General features: G+C 41.4%; 2 protein-coding genes across 3 annotated transcripts; both read left to right on the plus strand.

Annotated features, from left to right (window-relative positions):
- The first annotated feature begins 483 nt into the window (after positions 1-483).
- On the plus strand, positions 484-11,088 carry LOC113025823 (sodium/glucose cotransporter 1-like). Its single transcript, XM_026173999.2, has 15 exons — positions 484-675; positions 1,538-1,609; positions 1,887-1,991; positions 2,164-2,223; positions 2,367-2,471; positions 2,561-2,666; positions 3,115-3,195; positions 3,273-3,481; positions 5,729-5,864; positions 6,338-6,445; positions 6,535-6,685; positions 6,769-6,937; positions 7,648-7,863; positions 9,094-9,199; positions 9,296-11,088. The coding sequence occupies exons 1-15, from the start codon at positions 529-531 to the stop codon at positions 9,502-9,504; spliced, it is 1,980 nt and encodes a 659-aa protein (XP_026029784.1). The 5' UTR covers positions 484-528; the 3' UTR covers positions 9,505-11,088.
- A 3,372-nt stretch (positions 11,089-14,460) lies between these two features.
- rnf208 (ring finger protein 208) lies at positions 14,461-22,829 on the plus strand. Of its 2 annotated transcripts, none has more exons than XM_026174001.2 (2): positions 14,461-15,341; positions 20,665-22,829. In XM_026174001.2, the coding sequence occupies exon 2, from the start codon at positions 21,684-21,686 to the stop codon at positions 22,458-22,460; it is 777 nt and encodes a 258-aa protein (XP_026029786.1). In that variant the 5' UTR covers positions 14,461-15,341; positions 20,665-21,683; the 3' UTR covers positions 22,461-22,829. The 2 variants fall into 2 exon arrangements, with proteins under 2 accessions (XP_026029786.1, XP_080160453.1); XM_080304327.1 differs by having other exon boundaries at positions 14,461-15,337.
- Positions 22,830-23,975: the final 1,146 nt, after the last annotated feature.

Raw genomic sequence — 23,975 nt, forward strand, 5'->3', positions numbered from 1 at the left:
GTCATGTACACACTTGCAGCAACCTAAACTGGATTATACTTTATTAAATTTGAGCTATAACCCACTGCGATACAAATACTACCTGTTAGGTTTTTGTATCTCAAGTATCTTCACTTGAGGTATTTCCTTGTAGGTTTATAATTAACAATATTATTTGCTAAACAGTTACATATTTTAACACATTCATTTTTAAACCAACATTTGTGAAACCGTAAGATTTACATGCCAATCTGTACATGCATCCACTTTCAACTAGTATGTGCTATAACGATTTAGATGATTAAATCATGATCAATGATTAAATCCACTCTTTATTACCCTCCTTTACATCTATGCCTCCTTCTTTGACACACTATCTCTCCAACACACACACACACACACACACACACACACACACACACACACACACACACACACACACACACACACACACACACACCAAAGGTTATAAAGGTAATCGCTTTGTGTAAATGCTTCAGACAAACACGGGCAGCTCGAGCAACACTGCCGTTGTCCATCACAGCCAAAATGTCACAAGATTATTCGTATCATGGATTTTCCTACATAAACAGAAATGCAGAAAACAACACAATCAACACGGTGGCCCTTAGAAATGCGGCAGATATCTCCGTTATTGTGGTCTACTTTCTGGTTGTCCTGGGGGTCGGAGTATTGGTAAGTTTTACAATCCTTCACCTGATCATTCTTTAAATCCCCTGTCTCTGCAGCTCCCTGACATTTTTATAGCTTTAAGTTGTTTTGAGTTATTACATTTTCTGTTAATAGTAATAATGAATTACATTGCCAAAGAAAAAAATAACATTTCTTTTTATGTTAATTTGAGAGGCAACTTACTAAATAACAAAGGTGTCATTCTTTACTAATAATCATTTTGCACAATTGACACAGTCATTTTTCTCAGCAACCTGGTACACAATAGCTTTCCACAGCAGATCGCAGACACATATTTCGCATTTCATAATGTTTATCTATCTTTTACTGTGATATCTTTAAGTTGTGTGAAATCACCCACAATTTTAAACATAAGAATTATACCATACGAACAAAATTACTGAGCCACGTAGCCATCACACCTACAAGAGCTGGCAGGCCATTGAAATACATCCTATGAAGCGCCCAGTTTACTCTGATGTTAGTGCCACAGGAGGGTTATTCATCAGGACTCAACCTGTAACCCAAACTCTGTAACTTTACATCGTCGGCTATTTTGTTGCTGAGTTGTTGGTAAATGTAATATCTAGGAGGGAAGACACTTAAGGGACTAGTTGCAACAGTGGTATTCTATTAGACTGGAGTTCTATTATTTTTAAATGACTCATTCTTCCACTAATATTTTTAAAGCACAGTGGCTAGGTGCTTGATTTCATACACCTGTGGCAATGGAACTGAAAACTTAAGCGGTGTGGCCAGATACTTTTGTCCATATATTGTATGTGATGCTTATGAACAGATTATCAGAGTAGTGTGTTGCTATTTTGCACAGATTTAATCATTTTCAAAAATTGTTCTATTACAGGCTATGATCCGCACCAACCGATCCACTGTAGGTGGCTTCTTCCTTGCAGGGAGGAGTATGGTTTGGTGGCCGGTGAGTATCTTTCCTTGGAAGACTCCTTTACTTTATAATCCATGCAAAGTAATTAGTTCTTATTGCTTTGTTCAAATAGATGGAATGTAATGTGATTAAGGGTGTCATAATAGAAGAATTTTATGAATTGTCATATTTTTATTAGAGCAATCAAGTGTGTAAAACCATTTAGTACTTATTTAGTATGCTGAGTATATGACCTTTCAAAAAAACCCATAATGGATTCTAATTGAATTTTAAAAGGAGCTACTGACAGATTTAACTGTGCTCTCCACAGATCGGAGCATCGCTGTTTGCCAGCAATATTGGCAGTGGCCACTTTGTAGGAATCGCTGGTACTGGCGCAGCAGCAGGAATAGCCATTGGTGGATTTGAATGGAATGTGAGTAACTGTTCTTGAGTCAGTTATACCACTTCTCATGTAGTTCTTGTCCCTGATACTCTATCAGTTATCTTTGTCATGTCAACTGATAGATTGTTACGAGAGCTCCGGCCTGAAGAGGATGAAATGAAACAGGATATCTGATTATTTCTTCTATGTTCGTGTTTTTCAGGCTCTTGTTGTGGTTGTCATTCTGGGATGGCTCTTTGTGCCCATCTACATTAAAGCTGGGGTAAACAGAATACTACTGCTACACACTGGCCTGAAAGCTCCTTATATGTATTAATTCTCCTATCCAAATGTGCATTCATAACCACCGTGTTTATCTACAGTGTGAGTAATGAGTAAAATCTCATCTGTTGTCGATGTATTTAGATCGTCACCATGCCTGAGTACTTGAAGAAGAGGTTTGGAGGACAGCGCATTCGCATTTATCTCTCTGTTCTCTCCCTCTTCTTGTATGTCTTCACCAAAATCTCAGTGAGTCCCTCCAAGAGATGCAGAACACACTGTTCCATTTGTGGATGATCGTGAATAAAATCCTGCATTTTTTACCCTTCCCCATATAGGCAGACATGTTCTCGGGTGCAATTTTCATCCAGCAGGCACTTGGGTTGAACATCTACCTCGCTGTTATTGCACTTCTAGCGATTACGGCACTGTACACTGTCACAGGTTTGTACGCGGAAGAAATACACTTCCTTTTCTACGGAACTTATAGATTGACATTTTCCTCAGAAACTACCCAAGAAGTGTTATCTACAAAAATTATATTATGACCGGGGTAAAGTCTTCCCAAGCCCATATGTGGTGATGTAGACACACACCACATACACACAATCTCTTTCGTTCCTCATTGCTGGTTTATCTTTGCTGAGTTGCTGTGGTTAATTGCCCATGGACTATGATAAGCCTGAATTGGCCTTCTGTTGCTGTTTTGTAACAACACATCCACAATTACAAGTCTTACAGAATGAGTAGTTACATAATGACATGATGAGTTGATTTTTGTTCTTTCAAACAAGTGTAGTCTGTTAGTTGTGATAAGATGTCAAGATTTTAGGTGAAAATGTTTACAGATTGATAACATTGACATAACATTGATAATCCTATTTTATCTCAGGTGGACTGGCAGCAGTGATCTACACAGACACTTTACAGACCATCATCATGGTTATTGGATCATTCATTCTCATGGGCTTTGGTAATATGACACTTATCATATATCACATATCTGTTTGAAAGGTTTAAAAAGTCTAATTTCCATATGATTTTCCTCAGCTTTCCATGAGGTGGGAGGCTATGTAAACTTTGAGAAACTCTACATGCAAGCTATCCCCTCAATCACGGGTAACATCAGTGCAAACTGCTATGAGCCCCGGGCGGACTCCTTCCATATCTTCAGAAATGCAGTTACAGGAGACCTCCCATGGCCTGGTCTCGTGTTTGGACTCACCATTCAAGCTACCTGGTACTGGTGTACTGATCAGGTGAGCAAAGAAATGAGCACTGGGCAGCTCAACTGCAGTTTTCAGCAACCAGTCTGTAGTGAAAAACTGAGACACGTTCAACTGATTGCCTCGGTGTGTTCACTAGACTCAATTTCTATACGGAGAGATAATTTGGAAGAAATTTATGTTCAAGGTGTTGAAAATGCAGATGGAGTCTTGGATCGAGCTGGGCACGTCAATAGATTTTAGCAATCATTCACAACAAATGGGTGGTCATAAACACTGACTCAGCCAACTGATTTACTCACATGCACATTCATGCCCGTTCATACAGATTTAAAAAAAAAAACAATATTCAAAAAACATTCTGCAGTGAGAGGATAACCATGCTTTTAGTTTAGACGCTGGATCTCAGCGAGAGCCTGACACCAATTCATGTGACATAGAGCACACGCGAACAAAACACTATGGTATATCTATTTTCCGTTACAGAAGAAGATGATTTGCTTCTTTGGTTTACTCAGCAAACATTTTGAGTTCAACCACAAAGACTGAAAGTGGTTTGAAATCCATGACAACCACTTACCCACCCAGTCTATCATTCAGCCAAGTCCCCCTTATGCTCAGAATCAATTGGCCAGGCTGTTGATTTAAGCTTGATTTATAGTACTGTATTACTACAGCCTGACGTTCAGCTTTCTAGAAATGTTCATACATGTTGCACCAATGCAGACAAAAACAACTATGTAAACAGGGTATATCAATTAGCATAAGGATAATACATCTGCTAAACCAAAGAGACTGCAATTGTATCTAGTTTGTATCCTAACACGAACAACATATGTTGTGTTTTTAATTTTCATGGCTCTGACAATTCGTGTTTCAAGGTTAAGTAAAAGCCATGATCGTTCCAAATGTAGTTGTTTTTTGTTTTTTTTTCACATCAGCTCATAAGTGCAAATGTAAAAATGTAGTGTCAGCCACTTGTATAGGCTTTGCGGTCAATTAATGCAGGGCTAGGAACAGGTGTACACACAGAAGAGACTGGCAACGTGGCAACCAGAGACTGTAACAAGTCAATGAAATTCAGTATTCTCAAGCAACAATGAGTAAACTAACCATTGGCAATGCAAGCAGGTCAGCTGAAGGCTTATCAGGGGGCTTTTAGGACAAGCTGATAATAATGCCACCTAGAAGTAATAAGCATCACTAACATCACTCTGAGACCATATTTTTCTGATTTTGGAGATGTTGCACAAATGCAAGAACCACTACACTGCAATACCTGCAGCGACCCAAGTTAACTGTCTGTTGGGATCTCTGCATCTGTTTCCTGGTGTTTTGGACTTTTTGAATCAAATACTGTATTGTGTTTTGAGAAAAGGGTTCTTAATTTATGTCTGGATTTAGTGATTATACTACTGTTGTTTTATACACAAGAGTGTTAGCCAGACAACAGGACCCTGGAATATATGCAAGCAAACTGCTTCCAAACAGGAAGCAACATGCATCAATAGAGAGCCAATGACTTCAAGAGAAAAAGAACAATACACTGGTGACCCAAAGTGGTTGGATCTTAAATTAAACTTTTAGCATCTTTAAGGTCAGCGCTCCAACAGCTTCAGCATTTATAAGGCTGATGAATTAATTTTCAAAAAGTAAAGAACATCACAGTGCACTCTGTGACATCCCTGCTGGCAATACAAATTAAACAAGTAAATAGCAATACATAACAAATGCTAGAGAAATTGATTTATGTTTCGTGTCTCTGAAAGGTGTATCCTGTGTGGATACAGATATATTAAACAAGCCCATAAAAGCCCATGTTTTCATGATAGTTGATGATTTCGAATTTATAAGCTTTTATTTAACACCATGCGCACAAAGCCTGCTCCAATGTGACTGAACAAGAGAACTCTAGAAAGCAGATAAAAGCTTCTAGTACCCAAAGTATTTTCCATGACCACATATTCTACATATTATTTTCTAAAAACGAGTCTTGTTGAAGCTTTTGCTCTTGAACGTTCATAGATGTTCCTCTACATGTATAAACTATACTTTATAATTTGGAAACATATCATACGATTTGTGAAATCTTAGTTTGAATGTAAAAGACATTACTATTCTACAAGTATAATATTTTGCATCGAATCTCAATGAACTAGAAATAACAACTACCACCAAGTTTAAAAGTACAGTAAATGTGGGTAAAATTGTGATACCTGAGTAAATGTATTTAGTTGCTTATGACCACTGAATTGTACTCCCATTGTTTCCTAATTGTAGGTGATTGTGCAGCGCTGCCTCTCTGCCAAGAGTCTCTCTCACGTTAAAGCAGGTTGTATCCTATGTGGTTACCTGAAGCTGCTGCCCATGTTCCTCATGGTTTTCCCCGGGATGATTAGCAGGATCCTGTACACAGGTGAGTGTGGTTACATGTGTGTGACATGGGTGGCTGTAGCTCAGGTGGCAGAGCAGGTCAGCCACTAATCAGAAGGTCGGTGGTTCGATCCCAGGCTGCATCCTGGCTGCATGCCAAATGTCCTTGGGCAAGATACTAACCCCGTGTTTGCCTACTGGTGGTGGTCAGAGGGCCCGGTGGCGCCTGTGTCCGGCAGCCTCGCCTCTGTCAGTGCGCCCCAGGGCAGCTGTGGCTACTATGTAGCTTGCTATCGCCAGTGTATGAATGTGTGTGTGAATGGGTGGATGACTGAATGTAGTGTAAAGCGCTTTGGGGTCCTATGGACTAGAAAAGCGCTATACAAATGCAGGCCATTTACCATTTACATGCAACTTATGTAGCAAGCTTATTGGTTAACATTATATTTGTAGTTCATGCACAAAATTATTCAGTGCTGACCTCACGCACTGTGGATTTTCTTGCCTTTAATCTAGATGTGGTAGCATGTGTGGATCCAACCGAATGTGAAAAATACTGTGGGACCAAGGTGGGCTGCAGCAATATCGCTTATCCGAAACTGGTCGTCGAACTCATGCCTGATGGTTGGTGACCTTTGTCTTATGAGCTGTTAATAATAACTACAGGCTTCTTTGCTTATCTTTCCTTTTCTTGATCTGTTACTCTATTTCAGGCTTGCGAGGTCTTATGCTGTCTGTGATGCTGGCCTCTTTGATGAGCTCCCTTACCTCTATCTTCAACAGTGCCAGCACTCTCTTCACCATGGACATCTACACTAAAATCCGTCGCTCTGCTAGTGAGAAGGAACTCATGATTGCTGGCAGGTAAAACACATTTTCGTCGCTGTGTCTGATACAATCATCGTCTAAATTGTTGAATACTGACTGGATTTGTTTCAAATGTCTAGAGTTTTTATCTTGGCCCTGATTGGTGTGAGCATAGCGTGGATTCCAGTGGTGCAGGCAGCCCAAAGTGGTCAGCTCTTCGACTACATCCAGTCCATCACCAGCTTCCTAACTCCACCTGTCGCAGCTGTTTTCTTGCTTGCCATCTTCTGCAAACGTGTCAATGAGACTGTGAGTTGCCTCCTTTGATTCAATGTTCTTTTTTTTTTCTTTTCTAAATCAGATTTCCAGTGTGGTTTTGTGCACTGACATTATTTTTCCCATACCTCTGAGATTTATTGAAAAATGACATTTGTTTCCATTCTTGCTGTGGGTTAAATGAGATGATTGGTACAAGTCTCATGTCTGTACAGGAAATTAGCTGGAGCCAAGAGCTGGTTAGCTTATGTTAGCTTAGTATATGGACTGGAAATAAAGGAAAGCCTTTAGAGTGCTTTTTGTCAGAGCCGCTCTACACACAAGCCAGTTATCCCTGTGTATCATTTCGGAAATTTCCTGCTTAAAAACCTGAAAGTCAGAAAGCTTGTGAGGCCAAACTTTGATGCTCATTCACAGCTAAATTACTGAGTTCTGAGGTCATCCAATTGTCACTTCTGGTGTGTGGAGACCTTAAGAATACCAGCATTTTGGGGGAGAATCAGTTTTAGGTCAGTAATTTTCTGCCTGGTCCTACTTTAGTCCAAAAGTGTTGCAAATGCTAGTAGGAGCATGTCATGGTGATAGCTTCCTAATTTTTGTGCAGCAAAGAGTGGTGTTGACGTGATCAAATGTACAGCAAGAAGGATCCATCAAAAATTATTCCCTTAAATACAATATTGTGGTAATATCACTCACTTTACTTGATTTAGACTGACCTTTGTCCTGTTTCTTTCTTTCTCCAGGGGGCCTTTTTTGGACTGGTAATTGGACTGGTTATTGGCTTGATTAGGATGATTGCTGAGTTTGTTTATGGGACAGGTAGCTGTGCTTCCCCCAGTAACTGTCCCACTATCATATGTGGCGTTCACTACCTTTACTTTGGGATCCTCCTGTTTGTCATCTCCTGCGTCATCATTCTGACAGTGTCTCTCGTGACCAAACCCATCGATGACAAACATGTAAGTGATAAATTATTATTATTATTATTATGTAAATTAGGGGAGAGCATTTACTCCAACATAACTGTCAAGTTTTTGATGATTGTCGCCAAAGCTCACCTGCCCACAGCACTTTAGGCAGCCATAGATCAGCCAATAAGCAGTCACTTGGTTTGCAGTGACACATTTTGGTTTGCTTCGAGTTCACTATTATTATAGTGAGAATAAATCTGTGAGAATAAAAATTAAACCCTCATATTCTTACACATACACACCTCATCGCTACTAAAAACACCAGTAAAAACAGTAACTATTCTTAATGTGCTGTAACAAACACCAAGAAGCTTGTATAAGAGCAAGAAGGCTAATTGTCTAATTCTAGGCACTCACATGTCACAAGAAATGTTTTACAGAACATTTGTGTTCTGTAAATCTTTCGTGTCAGTGCGTTTACTCACTCAAAACGATTACAGAACTTTGCATTAACCCCTTAAAGGGAGCAGCTGAAAGAAGAAGACACAATATTAAATTGAGAACCCCAATGATCAGATGAGTGAGGACTTGGCAATGATGTGGAGGAAGAACTCCCAGCAGAACCAAGATCAGGGAGTGGCAGTCAGCAGCTCAGGGATAAGAGGACAGAAAGGCATAAAAGAAGAATGTACAACCAGGATAAAATACAAACTACAAGAAAGAGCAGACAAAGGTTAATGCCATACAACAGCAACATAACAACAACTGAGGAGTAAAAAGAGGAGTGCAGCTAATAACCACAGGCAGCTAGCTATTTAAACGGCAGCATCTACACATGAAAAACTGCTTAAGTCTTTACTGGTGGCCTTCACATCTCCTCAAGCTGCCACGCCTAACTGCAGAGGACAAAAGTATTGTTGTTGACATCACTTAGGCATTACGCAAAAATTGTATGTTTGGCTGATGGTAAAAAGATATGTGCAAATTCCCATTTTGTATCTTATTATATTAATATTTAGTGACTATATTATTACTTCAATGCAAACAAACTAAACATGTGATCTATGCAGCATCTTTGATGTTTCTACAGCGCAAAAACTTACTGCAGTCTGAATAGTAATTTCGTAATAACAAAGTGAGTCATCACCAGTCTCTACAACCACATAGCCATCTAGTCAAGTCTTTGCATGAACCAACATTTAGTAAGCTATTAAGAAGCACCCCAAAATAAAATGACAAATAATCTATTTCTCACCACATGCTTTGTCATTTGACTAGCTGTACCGACTGTGCTGGAGCCTGAGAAACCGCACGGAGGAGAGGGTTGACCTTGAGATGGATGATTGGGCTGATAACCAAGATTCCAGCAGTGAGGACTCAGACGGTAAGGAGCTCACGTACCCAGCATACATACAGAGTAAATATGCATTCATGCACAGATACATGCAAACTTTCATTTTTCTTGTTTCTTCTTTTGCAGATGATGAGCCTGGCTTCTGTAAGAAGGCGGTGATGTGCTTCTGTGGCCTGGAAACCAAGAAAGCCCCCAAGCTGACTAAAGAAGAAGAGGAAGAGCTGCAAAGAAAGCTGACAGACACCTCAGAGGTGCCTCTGTGGAGGAACGTGGTCAATGCCAACGCCATCATCCTTCTGTGTGTGTGCGTGTTCTGTCATGGCTATTTTGGCTAAGAGTCAGCTGATTTCAAGTGCTCTCTGACTCTCTAATTTATACAAATATAACACACCACTCACTCAACACTCTAAAACACAACCATGCACTTGCAACTATATTACAATGTTTAGCCTTTGATGTAAAATATATTTTTGTAAAGCACTGTGCTTTTCATGAACTTGTCCTGGTAGATCGCACTGTAATATATGAACACATATTGCACTTACTGTAAAACATGTTAAAGTTGTGTATATTCATATTTGCATGCTACCCATTGTCCCTATGAGTTTTCTTTGTCGTCTTAACAGAAACATTCAAACAGCTCACGACAGGAGCTGCAGGTGTGCATCCACCTGTAGAGACCACTCTCACGCAGTAAGCGTTATGTAAATGTGTGGTTTTATTTGCAACACATATTAACCACAACACGATAAAATGAGCTGCAGCACACGCTTGTAATCTATTTAATTAATGATTAATCTGTTCAAAGCCAATCTCCAACTAAAGGAATTGTAAAAACGTCATGAGTGTCTTTTGTACTTTCGAGTTTACACATGAGTGGGGAGAAGGGGAATAGAGCATGTCTGTTTTAAAATTCAGGATTCTGTCTTTTGTCAGTGAAGAAGGGAGACAAAATAATATGCAATACACCAGCAAGTGATCTGTTATATAAAACCAACTAAGCACAGCATGGGAGACACTTTAAAATTCCTCGAATTACAGTGTGTGCTACCTCATTCCACTTAAGCTCTGTTTCCTGATTATGTGTGCTCAAAGTCCATTAGTGCTGTCACTTCTTAAATCCACACACCTTACTCTGTGTTGTTTTAGGTGTTAATGAATAAAAGCATCTCAGGGATGAAGTGCTGAGAATCACTCAATAGTCATGGCTGACTAACTCTACTGCCCTCTAATGGTTTATTCTTGTTTCTGTTAAACTAAATGTAAAATATTTGTTTTCTGATTGATTGTCATTTGGCTAAATTTTTCTTCTCTAACTGAGGATGAATTTCATTCGTATTGCTCGGTAAACAAATGTTAAATTTCAAACAAACATGTAGTACTATTTTTGAATTTACTAGGAGGCCTGTGAGTCATTCCCATTAACTCTATCTTATCAGTAACTCTGTGGTTAATGTGCACTGATTGCAGATCACCAGCATATGAACAGTTGAATCATTTATGATTGCTTGGACCTTCAGGCTCTGTTCCCTTAACTTTTATATCTTTTACCTCCAGCTTACTCTTCACCAGGTGTATATTACTTTATAGCTCCCTGCAACTAATCTCTGGCAGATCCAAACGGTAACTAAGCCTAAAAAAACCTAAAACAAACCAACAACCTGAGACAAAATATATGCTTATCTCACTCCCCCTGGGCAGAAGAGGTTTTTTCCCTTCTTTTTTTTTTCATTTTATTGCTAGTGTGCAAACACTGTCTGTAGATCAGCCTGTCTGTGACGAGGAACTGGAAGTGTTTGACATTATTTCGAAGCTGCAAACAAAAGATTGAGTGTATTGTGATATGCAGCATTGTATGACACTGTGCCTCTGTTTAAGGAAAAGAAGAAATGAAAATGAAATAAATTATCTTCAGTGTGTTCAGCCTAATGTCCATTTAAAATAAGGGGGAAGGGCTTGTGATAACAAATGCTTAATAGCACTGTGAGCCCTTGAGGACTGAATGTGCAGCACAAGACTTACACAAGTTGTGTGATTAAGAATGCAGTGAGTTTGATGAGACGTGAGCCTAAAGGTCCCTCACCGTGCCACCTTTATGCAATAAAAGGCACTGGTTATGACTCTCTATAAATCAGTTCCTAACTGATACTGAGGACGACAAAATGTCTCCCAATAAGCTTCACAAAGCTACTAAATGATTACGTCTGGTTATGGAATCTTTACAGATTTATAACAGGAAGCTATATCTGTGACCAACACTCAAATGATACTGAGTGAAAACGGCACATATTTGTTGTTCTGTAAAGATCCCAATCAGCGTTTGACACAGGAGGAAGAACGCAGGAGAAGACAAAGGTGGCTTAGACACAGGCGCCATCTAGTGGCAGAAGATTGGGGTTGGGGTTTAACATGACATGTGATATTACACGTCCAGTTTAATTGTGTAATTGGTGTGGCACTGGCTGTATTCGCACCCAGCACTCATTTGACTGTAAACTGACACCAGTGGAAGTGCTTTCTAATGAGTTTGATGTGTGTGCTGGATGATATCCTACTTTCTAAACAAAACTACAAAATCATCAGGAGAAACAATTTTCATCTTTCATGCTTATATAAAATTATTTCAGTTCTGTGTTCCCAAACAAATCAGAGCTGTTGTACCAGGAACGACATCATTTCACGCCCACCTCTTCTTATGCATTTGAAAAACAAGTATTATTAAATTTAACTGTGAATTTCAATGGTCAAAACCTGCATGTACAGAACCAACAATCAAGTCAGTTTAAAAATGCTTCAAAGGTTTTTCTTTCTCCTTTCTTCAAAAGGAGTTATTACTTCTTTCCTGTCACAAACAAATTAGTTTCATCTGACACAATGAAATTAAAGAGGGAGGAGAATTTTAACATCAATACAAATACACATGATGGACAGATGATGGACCTATGCATTATATGTTCCTAAAGTTATGTTTTTTTCATAGTGTGAAACATATAAAAGTTATACTGACTTTGTGTTATTAAAGGGTTACTTAAAAATACCAGGCAGTTTATTCCTGGCTACACTGGATGGTGTGCAGTGCTGTTTATAGCTGCTATATTGGACAGATGTAGATGAGCTGTGGTGTTCATGGTCTGTGTGAGGCTACGTTAAGTTTAGCAGACATAATTTTATTAAGGTGATGATACTGATTAAATTCATCCACTGAATATCAACTTCATACAAGCTTTATATAGGCACCACTCAGTACAGAAACTGTACTTGCACCCACAATGCAAATTATTGTGACTTATTTCTAAATAATTCTGTTCCCCATGTTGCCCCCTACCTGCCAAATCCCACTTTAACTTTAGTAATTGATTTTACTCATTTTTCTCTGTGGGTGCTAAGGCTAAGTCACTCTTTTACAATGCAGGTAACAGCAAATACAGCTAGATTTCTTTTACGCCCTTTGCTTTTCTCTGCTTTCTCTGGGATGAAATAAAGTTTATATTCCTTCCAATTAATATTGTTTTAAACCTGATATTAGTATGATACTCTTAAAAAAACGCTTTGTTTTTTATGGGCCACCTCTGATTATACATAACACCAGCAGGTACTTGGCAGCCACCTGCCAACAGCAAAAATTACCTGTTTTCTCCTTTTTGCACCTCCGACACCTTATGAAAGCATCCTGTCACTTTAATTTCAAGACAGCAACACTTCATCTATAACCAGAAAAGCCGAATTACAGGCCCTGTGTTACTTAACCTCATCATGTTGCATAGCAACCACCTAGCCATGGTCTCAAATGACCTACTTTTTTGTATTTGTGCACCTATGCCTTATAACAATCATCATTTCAGCTCATAAACAAACCAAACATTACTGTAGCATGGGCATGCACCAGTAAATAAAAATAACCGAGGTGCTAATTAATTGATAAGATATAATTACTTAGTAGCTATTAAAATAAATTACCTCTCATTGGTGCTGGTAACAGCGTGTATTGCGCAATATTTTTTGACACGTGTGTAATGGGAAATCAGACATTTCATCAAGCAGCCAGCTTACCTTCAGCTTCAGATATTAATGAGCAGATAGTTTAACTTTAGCCTTGAGCGCTCTCCAGACATCCTGTCTAGCCCTCAGCAGAAAGCCACAGATTTCACATGCACTCCCTCCAGCTCCGTATAAAGCCAGGTGATTCATGGCCTCTAAGGTAAGGTAAGGTACGGGGAGTGGGCCTCCTTTTTTTTCCCTACAGCATGCTGCCTTCAGGGAGACAATGCTACATGAAAAATTCTGCTGAAAATATCTTCGAGTTAGTCACTGAACTGTTTCGATTCACATTTGGGTCAGATTTATGCAGCAGCATTGATTTACTGTAGTCAGCAGTTGAAGAGTTATTTTATTCTGCAGTTGTACTGCAGTTTTTAGACTTTTAAAATCCAGCTATTAAATGTGACTGTCTTTGTGAATGGTGTAGTCCTGTATCTATAGCAGGCACCATGAATGTTGGACATTCTGCATGATTTCAAACATGAATCGTTACCTGAGGCAAATGCTAAAAAATATGCTAAGAGGGAGCTAATTGGTATGCAGAGTTGTCAAATATATTATGCATTTGATTCCCACATTATGTAAGCAAACCCCTATTGCTTTAATAGAAAATTCACATGCTGTCTTTTCCTACTTTGATCTGAGGATTATCTATTGGTCAGCATGAAAGCTTGAGCAGATAGAAACTTATTATGCAACATCCCTGCTTATGTGGGTCCAGGGCTTAGGATAGTGCATTTAAGTTTTTGAGTGAATTTACAGAAAAGTCTGCAGTCTCAGATTTAGCTTTGAAAAAATCTAATTAAAAGTCTTAAAGAAGAATTAATACAAATAACATCACCCTGCTCCAGTTTGTGTTTATAGAGCCTGTAAACTGACGTGCAGTGACTGATTTGTTTTTCCAGAGTTTCCAGTCAGGTATGCAGTACATCAGTGGGTCAGTTTGTCTTTTGTTTTCTCATCTCGTGTATCAGCTGTACTCTGTAGATTACAGATCTGTTTATACCAGCTTCCTGTGCCCAGCTGGTGCACTGAACCATTCATTTCAGTCTGTGCATGTAAAGTATGATTCATAGCTTCTGGTGCTTTCATATCTGAAAAGGCCGCGTGTGCGCCTGTGTGTAAATATGCGTTTGTGTGCTTAGATGGGGGTATGAGAGTGGGGGTGGGAGTGTGGTTCTGCTCCTCATTGGCTGATTTTTTTTCTCTCTGACAACCAGAAAACGTGATGCTGGCTGCAGAGGCACTGCAGTGTGTGCTGCAGCGAGAGAGTGAACAAGAGGAAAAGAGAGGCCTGTGTGTGTGTGTGTGTGTGTGTGTGTGTGTGTGTGTGTGTGTGTGTGTGTGTGTGTGTGTGTGTGTGTGTGTGTGAGAGAGAGAGAGAGAGAGAGAGAGAGAGAGAGAGAGAGAAGGGGGCAGGCAGGCAAAATAAGCCACATGCATAAGGAGGGAGCCAGAAGCACAGAGAGAGAGTGTATATGTGTGAAAACACCGCGCATGTGTGACTGTGAGGTGCACTGACGGGAGCAGACGGAGGAGGAGAAAGAGCAGCGATGAACGGCAGTGGAGCCAAGAGGAGAGAGAACAGCAGGGGAGACGGAAGGGAGGAGAAGTGAGGTTTACCTGAAAACCAGAAGAAAGGAAGGAAGAAAGGAAGAAAGAAAGGGAAGGAGACATATGAGAGTCACAGCACAGAAGGTCATATCAGTGCACAGAATGAGCTGTATCATCTGAAGGAGGAAGAGGAAAAAAGGGATGGAGAAAAGGATACCGGAGGCAGACGTTCAGCCACAGCTCAGAGGAGAAGAAACAGGGATAGTGGAGTGAAGGACGAAAGGCTCCAGAGAAACGAAACAAGGGATGTGGAGGTCGATGAAAGCAGCCCAGAGACGTGATGTATCCACCTAGCAGCAGCTTCCTCCATCTTACTTCCCCGTTGATGCCTCCCTTCGCTGCTGCTAGTCGCTGATGCTTCAAGAAGAAGACTGAGAGGAGAGAGAGCGTCCTCCCTCGAACAAAGAGACCACACGGTTTGGTTTTACCTTCACAGAACGAAAGATATCACAGCAAAAACAGAAAGACAGGAACGTGGCGCGAGACAGGACTGAAACAAGACAACTGCGTAGACAGGCAGGTGAGGCTCAGTGTATGCTTCATGGTGAAGACGCTCAGGTTTTTGATCTGTGTTGCTCCTTGGATTATCTGTGTGACCTGTACATTTAGGCTCTGAGAGGTGTGGCTCGTGTATGTTGCGTTCATAGCAACATACACACTTTTTGTTTTTTGTCTTTGTGCTTGAATGAAATAGACAGGCTTTGCCTTATTTTTTTATTTATTTTTTTGCTTTGTTACATTAAGCTGGGATTTGTGTGAGTGTTGCATCATGGCCATCCGTTCTGCAGACACACACACCCACCTGGATGTATGAATGGAGACACACGTGCGCGTCTGCAGAATGGGACCTGCACCTGCCTGCGTATTTATCTGCACGGAGCACAAACAAACATTGTCTGGAAACTGTGAACAGAGCCTGAGCATGTGTGAGTTTGCGTGTTAACAGTATATTCAGGTTTTCCTGTCTCTGGTTTTGACATTTGACAGACCTCTGCGTGGATGGACAACAGGGGCAGGAGGAGGAAGGGTAGTGGTAGCAGGGATGGGGCAGGAACGCGCTGTTCTGTAGCTGTCAGCATCTCCGTATTGGCCATACATTGGCGCCGCAGTGAGAAAGCGGTACACCACCATGCTGTGATTGCATAACTGCTGCTCCCGAACGCACCCCTCCCACATGCAACCAGCACACTGAAGCGAGCTCATCTCACACAGTCCGAACATTTTGGCCAACGCACATTAGTCCCTCCGGAGCATCATCAGTGCCATCAGCCTTAAACATGTGCCGAGACAGCCTCTTTAAAGAGAAAAAAAATCAATTGCCTCAGTCAATCGAGCCACTGTTGTTGAAGAGCTCACCCCCCCCATAATTCTTGTATGAGGTCTGTGTGAGGCATGAGACATTCAGGTTGTTGCTTTTATTTTACTGCCTGTGTGCGGCTCTGCCATGTTGCTGTGGGAGCTACACAGATGAGAACAAAGAGCACTTGGCTGTAATAAATTGTGAGGGAAAATGGCCGATGTCTGCCATGAATGGCAGCGTGCTTAATTATTAAAAACAACACCTCGCCGCTCATGCACGGAGCACTCTGTGCCCATCTAAAAACACAAACATCAGACTGCATTCAGCCAGTCAGTCAGCTGACTGTAAACATGACAGATGGATGGTTACAAACATGTGCCTAAAAATCCAGCAAATAACAGTGAGATGTATTTAAATGCTGTCATTTAAATTTTATTAGCTTGACAGCACTTTATTGGATTATGAGTGAATGAGTGTCCAAAGCCAGGAAATTAGACATCTATATGTCGCATATAATGGGGTTAAAAATATTAAGAAAAACAGGAATGTAAACAGGAGAAAAGCTCTGTTGTCTTTATAAATTAGCAACCACAATTAACCACAGGAGTAACTCATACTTTCGAATCAGCAACTCCATAATTTGCAGAGAAAAGCTGCAGCCAGCAAACATACAGTAAATCTGGGGATTTGCCCTCAGTGCCCGCTAAGGTCACCACACGTTATGCAATCAAAATAGAGCATAATATTTCACACGGGTCCGACTGGAAAGTTTGTTTGTTTGGCTTTTTTTACCAGCCGGGGTACGAATGTAGATGCAAATTTCAACATAGCTGGCATACTTGACATACTACTGGTATGAGGTATCGGGGCATGATGACCCAATCCTCTGCTCTCTCCATCCGGACAGATATATGGGAGACAGAAACGGTGACGGGCAGATTTTCACTGAGAAAATGAGACAGACAGACATGGAGACTCGCGCATCGTCTCTATGACTCATTCAGAACATGGTGCCCTTCTCCTGCACTCCGATGTGCACAGGTGGAATCTATCCACTGTGATCAGGAGGACCAGAGCAGAGCGCTACGTAAATGTGTGTTAATAAATCCACCACTAAGTATACGAGACGTTTAAAAATCCTAATTTTAGCGGCAGTTATCAGCCGGTTATCTGGTTTGTTTGTGTGTCCAGGAATGTAAAGGGTGGTGCCCTGTACGTGATGGGGAGTATGCTGGTGAGAATGTGCTGTGTGTGTGTGTGTGTCAGAAATGTGAATGCAGCTCTGTGTGTCTTCTAATGGTATGAGGAATGTGCAGCTGAGGCAGCCTCCTCTAACATCTCTGTGGTCAGCTCTGCTTTTCCTCCTCGTGCTTGTGATGATGAGGTCAAATGCCTGCCATGATTTCATTAGTGTAATAATTCCTGTGCAGGAAGATCCAGCTATGTACACACACAAACACACACAAACAGTGTCAAAGCTGTGTAGGGCAGTTTGCACTGTTAATATGGTGTCTTGGTAGAAGATGAGCTCCTTACATAACCGCAGAGGGCTCCGTTGGTTAGGAGGAGGCTGCGCCAAGGCTGGCCCATCAGCAAGCAATCTGCATCCGTTATCAGCCCTTTTTGTAACACTGTCACCAAATTAGAGGGTAATTTTAGCTTCTTCTACTCCCCCAGGCTCAAAGGATCCTCATGCAGTCTAGATACTTTATCAAATTGACCCTTGCCATTGTCAGAGTTATTTTTACAAGCTCCGTCTAGACATGAAAGATCTTTTTTGATTAATAATCATTTGATCCAAATAGAAATTTCAGACTTTTAGATAATGATATTTTCTGTGTTATCTATATGAACATATGACAAAGTTTATTTGTGCTGCTGTGGTGCATAGTAATAGTTGTTGTTGTTGTTGTTGTTGTTTTCATCTTTTTAAGGCTCTACTACAGATTTTGTGTTTTAAGCTACATTTGTTGAAAACGTAGATAAGACTATAAGATTAGAGGGAAAAAACTTGTCTAAGTAAAATGCAGTCTAAAATGGACAAAACGAGATTTAAAGTAGACCTATTAAATTATTTACTTTCGCTCATACAGTATATATGCTACATTAGTGTCTATTCATGTCAAACATAGCTGAAGTTTTAAATAATAAGTACAAAGGATCCCTGTGAATGATGAGCTCAGGGCTCAGGCTGCTGTAAACTTTTGTTTCAGGTTGTTTTTCTGTTAGTGGCTCTGTATAATGTCAAAGAAAGGGCACATTCTAAATATGGTCATGTTAAGCACACTGCTTTCACTGTTAGCAAATCAGCTCCACCCACCTGCTGCTGGAGAGGGGCAGAGGGGCCACCAGTCAAAAGAAGGGCCTAAAGTGACAGTGGCATTAAAGTGAAGCCCAAATGGTTCATTTCGGCACCTTCTTTTTTGCTTTCTTTTGATAAATATATGTATATAATGCCTCCGCACAACAACACTCATTCCAAGGTGCTTTGTATTATAAGACGAAGACGCTGCAGTATTAGAGAAAGCGTCCCACTAACTTGGTGACAGTAGGGAGGAAAGACCTCTTTTTTAGCAGGAATGATATCTGATAGAAGCTAGCTCATGGAGGTACATCCTCTTTAACTGGGGTGGGTGGGTAAGAGCACAGAGAGAGACAGAGGATCAGTGGAAGAGTTCCATGAAGGCCTGGTATAATATAAAGAAGGATTATTTTACACTTTGAATCATGTAAAGCTACTGTCACAACATCCAAACATTAAAACATGAAGCTGGAAATTAACAAAGCATCAGAGACACGATCGAAGAATAAAGTATAGAAAGCAAAAAAGTTGGTCTTTGCACCTGACCTTAAATATACTGAATCCATGAAATAAGTTTGATATCTAGTAGAAAAATTGTACAAATATTTTGTCTTTAACAAAAGTTTTATGCCAATTATTAAACGAATTGTGAAATCGGTTAAACGTGTCCCACAGCATTAACATTGTCTAAAAGAAGGCGCAAATAAAAGTCTGTAAACTATATCATGTACATTCTTGTTGTTTATCTCTTTGAGAATTCCCACGTAAATATTTTTTGAAAGAATCAAGGATTTTAAATGAAAATGAGATGGCACTTTGTCTTAACTGCCAACACCACCGAGCCTTGTGAAATGCACAAATTTTATTAATGTTGATTGTGTGCGCAAGAGGATGAGAAAGGCTGTTTTTGGGAGGAGTGTTGTGGCATTGCAGTGTTGGATGATGGTGTAATTGTGAATGATGTTTCCCCACACCTATGCCTGTGTGCAAGTATGACAAGAGATTAATAGAGAGCAGATAAATGGGAGAAACAAAGCCTAAAATGGCTCGCTGCAGAGTAATGAGCTAAAGACTTCCGCCGTCTGCGTACATCTTCCTCATTCAGCGTGAATCTGCAGCAGGGGTTGGGGGCAGGAAACCACTGAGAAGTGAATAGATAAACAACCCAGAAATAGAAACCAGGACCTGTGCTGTGCTCTCTCTCTCTGTCTTTTTTTTTCCTCCTCGCCATGTAGGTCACCTCCTCTGCTCATTTTTTTCCCTCTCTCTCTAATGAATCATCACCGCTGACAGCCACGCGGAGAATGAAAGATGTGTCATCCTCCCTCTTCTGCTTTTCGACAGCTTTTGTTTTGGTCAAGCTAAAAAAAAATTCATCTGTGCATTTGTTCTTTCTCGCAAAAAACCCACACGCGGTATGACACAAGCTCCCCATTGCTTGATTGTAACCTGTTCCCACGCGTGTTGGAGTCGGACTGACGCAGCTCAGATGATGGCTGGGTGTTGACAGGAAGCAGGAGGAGTGACAAGAGTAGGCCTGAAACTTGTGGCACAATCACCTGCTCTAACCACACGGTGTAGCAAGCTATGACTTAAAATACATGTCAGTTACATTTACTGGGGGGGGGTGCACCCAGTTCCCAGCACCGTTTACTTTATGTAGAAGATATAGGTACACACTAGTGTTTTTGAAGGCTGCTACTATGTTGAGGCACTTCATGACTCAGTGCTTCTTCAATCCTTGCTGCAGTGTTACCAGAACATTAGTGCAGTCTACTACACTGAATGATAGAGGCTCAAAAGAATAAAGAAAGGCATACACTGAGTGGTAACTTTGTTAGGCTCATTCCAGGCCCTGTGTTTGTGATTCTTTCGCCATTGCACATTAGATATCAGCACGATCTTCAGACCTGGCGGCGTGCTGATTGTGTTTAGTCACAGGAAGGCATGCTCCCTGTGCTGTGCCCCAGAGCGTCTGGAAACATGATATTTATCTGTCTTTGTAGAGACTCACCTGAGCCAAATGTCAAGATGCAGAAGGAAGTAGGACCATTTTTTTTACCCCTTAATGAACTGTTGTGATATCCTCTGTCATCAGAATGAAAAACAATCAGTATACAGATAGAGCGGAACAAATTCCGGTCGGTCACACGCACATATTTGGCACCATTTTAGAGAAAGCAACCGTGGATTTTTCGAGAACCAATGCTAAAACTATTTTCTTTTTCTTTCTGATCACAGGTGGATGGACAAAAGGAATCCGGTTATTGGACTGAGGCACCAAACTGTTACCACTCTTTCTGCTTAGCTGGGACGACTATCTGAAAGTCCAAATAAACCACCCTTCACTCCCACCTCCGAGGAATTCAGGAGCCTTGGAGATTTAAGGAGTCATTGCAACAGCTTTTTTTCCTTTTCTTTTTTTTTATGGCACCTTCCAATAAAAGGCCTCCTCGCTACTTCTTATCACTGAGCCAGTTCAATTCAACTTTATTTATATAGCGCCAAATCACAACAACAGTTGCCTCAAGGCGCTTACAAGGGTCACACAGGGTCAGCTGACCAACCTGGACCAAGAATTTATTCTTTCGTTCTCACACACTCAAGTTGATGTGTAACACATCCGCAGCCAAAAACAGGAAGCTAAGCAAGGCTGAGCAAGAAACATATCTAAAGCCTTAGCAGGGCACAGGATATCGTTTCAGACAATACCTCGTGGACCTTTCTGAACTGCCTGTAATCCAACCCTCCACTAAACCTGTACTGTATGTGTACATGTGAGAATCTGTGTGCATATGAGATTATTTATCAGTGTTTATCTCTGTGCTGAGCAGTTCTTGTGAGTGAATAGCCATCAGAGACAGCAGAGAACCATCAGCATAAGTGAGTTAAAACAGCAACAACAAAAAAAACTACCTTTAAGTAGTCAACACTGGTCCGATACTGTAAGCTGGACTGTTAAGTCATCTGTACATATTAGCTGTGACAGAATAAGAGCTACAGATTGTGGTGCTCTGGCAAAGCTCTCCTATCTGTCTCCACCTCATAAAGACTCAGGCTGACAACAGTGCCCACCAAGGGGAGGGTGTGGGGGATCTCTGAGGGAAACATGGAGGGAACCATCCGTCCCCATGTCCCCTCTAATGGCTGACTTCAAAAAAGGAGTCTAATCTTTTTTGCCGTCGCACAGAACCAGGCAGAGTTGTCTAGCGCTGATAAGAGCCATTGCTCCTCTCTTTCCCACCTCCAAAACCGTGCGAATGTCCTGCCTCAGGCGTCAGCCCGTGACCATCCCGATGGACACCGTCAAGATCATCCAGTCTGAGAAGTTTCCCAGAGAGTGTCCTGTGCCCGTCACCCAGCCACGCTATGCCCCGCCCCCCAGAGTGGCGTGGGACGGTGGAGGTGAGGGTGAGATCATCGTCAACCAGGCCTGCAGCGACCTAACTCTGGACATAGCAGGGTCTCCCAGGCCGATGGTTTCCCCCCCGGCCCCCGTGATGCGCAGGGAACAGAGCTTCCTGGCGCAGCGAAAAACCAGTGCCAATGAAATCTGCTACCACCAGTTCCACTACAAGATGGACGACGTCATAGTCAACCAGTACGTGCTACGTTCCTCTTCCACCTCCTCCTCCTCTTCTTCCTCCTCCTCCTCGGGACCCGTAATGCCCTGCGAGCCCCTGGATTGCCCTACCTGTGGCCACACATACAACTTCGCCGGGAAGCGGCCGCGCATCCTCTCCTGCCTGCACTCAGTGTGCGAGGAATGCCTGCAGATCCTCTACGAGTCGTGTCCCAAGTACAAGTTCATCTCCTGCCCCACGTGTCGCCGCGAGACAGTGCTGTTCACTGACTATGGCCTGGCTGCTCTGGCCATCAACACCAGCATCCTGAGCCGCTTGCCCTCTGACCCCAACGGGCCCGTGCAGTGGGGCGGGGACGCCGACCGCAGCTGCTACCAGACTGTGCGTCAGTACTGCCAGTCAGCCTGCACCTGTCAGATTGCCAACCCCTTGTCTTCCTGTGGCATCATGTAGACAAGGACGGACACTGCAGGCATGACTTGACGCTGCTCTACCACCACCACCACCATCACTCCTCGTCTATAAGCTCTGCCTGTTCTGCCAATTCCCTCCTTCACTCACACATACAGTAAATAAAGCCCTCCATAGATGTTATCTATATATATTTAATAGCACAGATGGATGCTGTGTGGGACTAATGGATGCCGGTGGTTCAATAAATAGTAAATAAATGTATTTTATGTATGGACTGGAATCCTGTTCACCCTCTCTCGTTTGGTTGGACGTGTTTGTCTTTGTTGACATCTCTTTACATGGGAATGCCTGGGGAGGTCCATCTCCCCCAACCTAGGTGAATAAAGATTATCTAAATGAGAAAAAGTACCTCTGTGTGGCCTGCACTTGTTGGGTGGGAATCATAGGGTACTCACAATACTGACTTTTAAGTACAAAAAAAAGAATGCTAAACCAGTTTCTTACAGCATTCAGATGAAAACCCCAAAATTGGATTAAAAAGTGTAAACTTTTTGATAAGCAAGGAAATTTTAAAGGCAGTTTTAGCCCATGAAACCCTTAAATTGAATAGTTAAAGTTTCTAAGTAGTGAAAATCAATTTACTCCAAATCTGAAATAGCTGATTCATTAAGTTCAACAGTCCAACAGCAACTGATGAACAATACATTTGGCAGTTGGTTAAAATCTTCCACATACTGTAATGAGTTGGTTCAAGTCTGTTCTGAGTTTCCTAAAAACTTACTGGACGGTTTATTAGGTATACCATGTTAGTACTGGTTTGGACCACCCTTTATTCTTTGTGGTACAGATTCAACAAAGTGGTGTAAACATTTCTCTGAGATTTTGTTCCATTTAGCATGATACCATCACATAGCTGCTAAAAATTTGTCAGCTGCACATCCACGAGCTTCTTATTTCTAAAAGTGTTCTACTGGAATGAGATCAGGAGTCTGGAGGCCAATCCCTTGAGGTGGTGTGAGATTTGGGACATGGTTAATTATCCGGCTGGAAGCAGCCATCAAAAGATAGGTACACCGTGGTCATAAGGGGATGGACAGCAATAATACTCAGATGGGTTGTATTGTATTTCTGTAACAATACAGAAAAAACACTATTACACCGACACCAAAAGCCTGAACCAGTCATACAAGTGAAGATGGATCCATGTTTTCATGTTGATTATACCAAATTCTGACCCTACCATCTGAGGGTTGCGGAAGAAATCAAGAGTCATCAGACCAGGAAATATTTTTCCAGTGGTCTGTAGTAAATTTGCTTCAAGGTTCCATATGTTGTATGTTCAGAGATGCTCTTTGGCACACCTTGGTATTAATATGTTGTTGTTTATGTTGTCTTCCTATGAGGCCATTCTTGTTTGACATATCCTGTGGTCAGAGAACTGCTGACCACTGGATATTTTCTCTTTACTCTTTGTAAACTCTGGAGATGTTTGTGCTGAAAAATCCTAGTAGATCAGCACTTTCTGAAATACTCAGACCAGCCTATCTGGCACTA

Source organism: Astatotilapia calliptera, chromosome 7 (assembly GCF_964374335.1).
Source record: "Astatotilapia calliptera chromosome 7, fAstCal68.1, whole genome shotgun sequence".
NCBI classification, from domain to species: Eukaryota; Metazoa; Chordata; class Actinopteri; order Cichliformes; family Cichlidae; genus Astatotilapia; species Astatotilapia calliptera.

Bases quoted from the DNA above. Each gene is read 5' to 3' on its own strand.
- LOC113025823 (XM_026173999.2), top strand. From the start codon at position 529: ATGTCACAAGATTATTCGTATCATGGATTTTCCTACATAAACAGAAAT. The intron at 3,482-5,728 runs GTGAGCAAAGAA...TCCTAATTGTAG, and splicing joins GGTACTGGTGTACTGATCAG to GTGATTGTGCAGCGCTGCCT. The intron at 6,686-6,768 runs GTAAAACACATT...TCAAATGTCTAG, and splicing joins GAACTCATGATTGCTGGCAG to AGTTTTTATCTTGGCCCTGA.
- rnf208 (XM_026174001.2), top strand. From the start codon at position 21,684: ATGTCCTGCCTCAGGCGTCAGCCCGTGACCATCCCGATGGACACCGTC.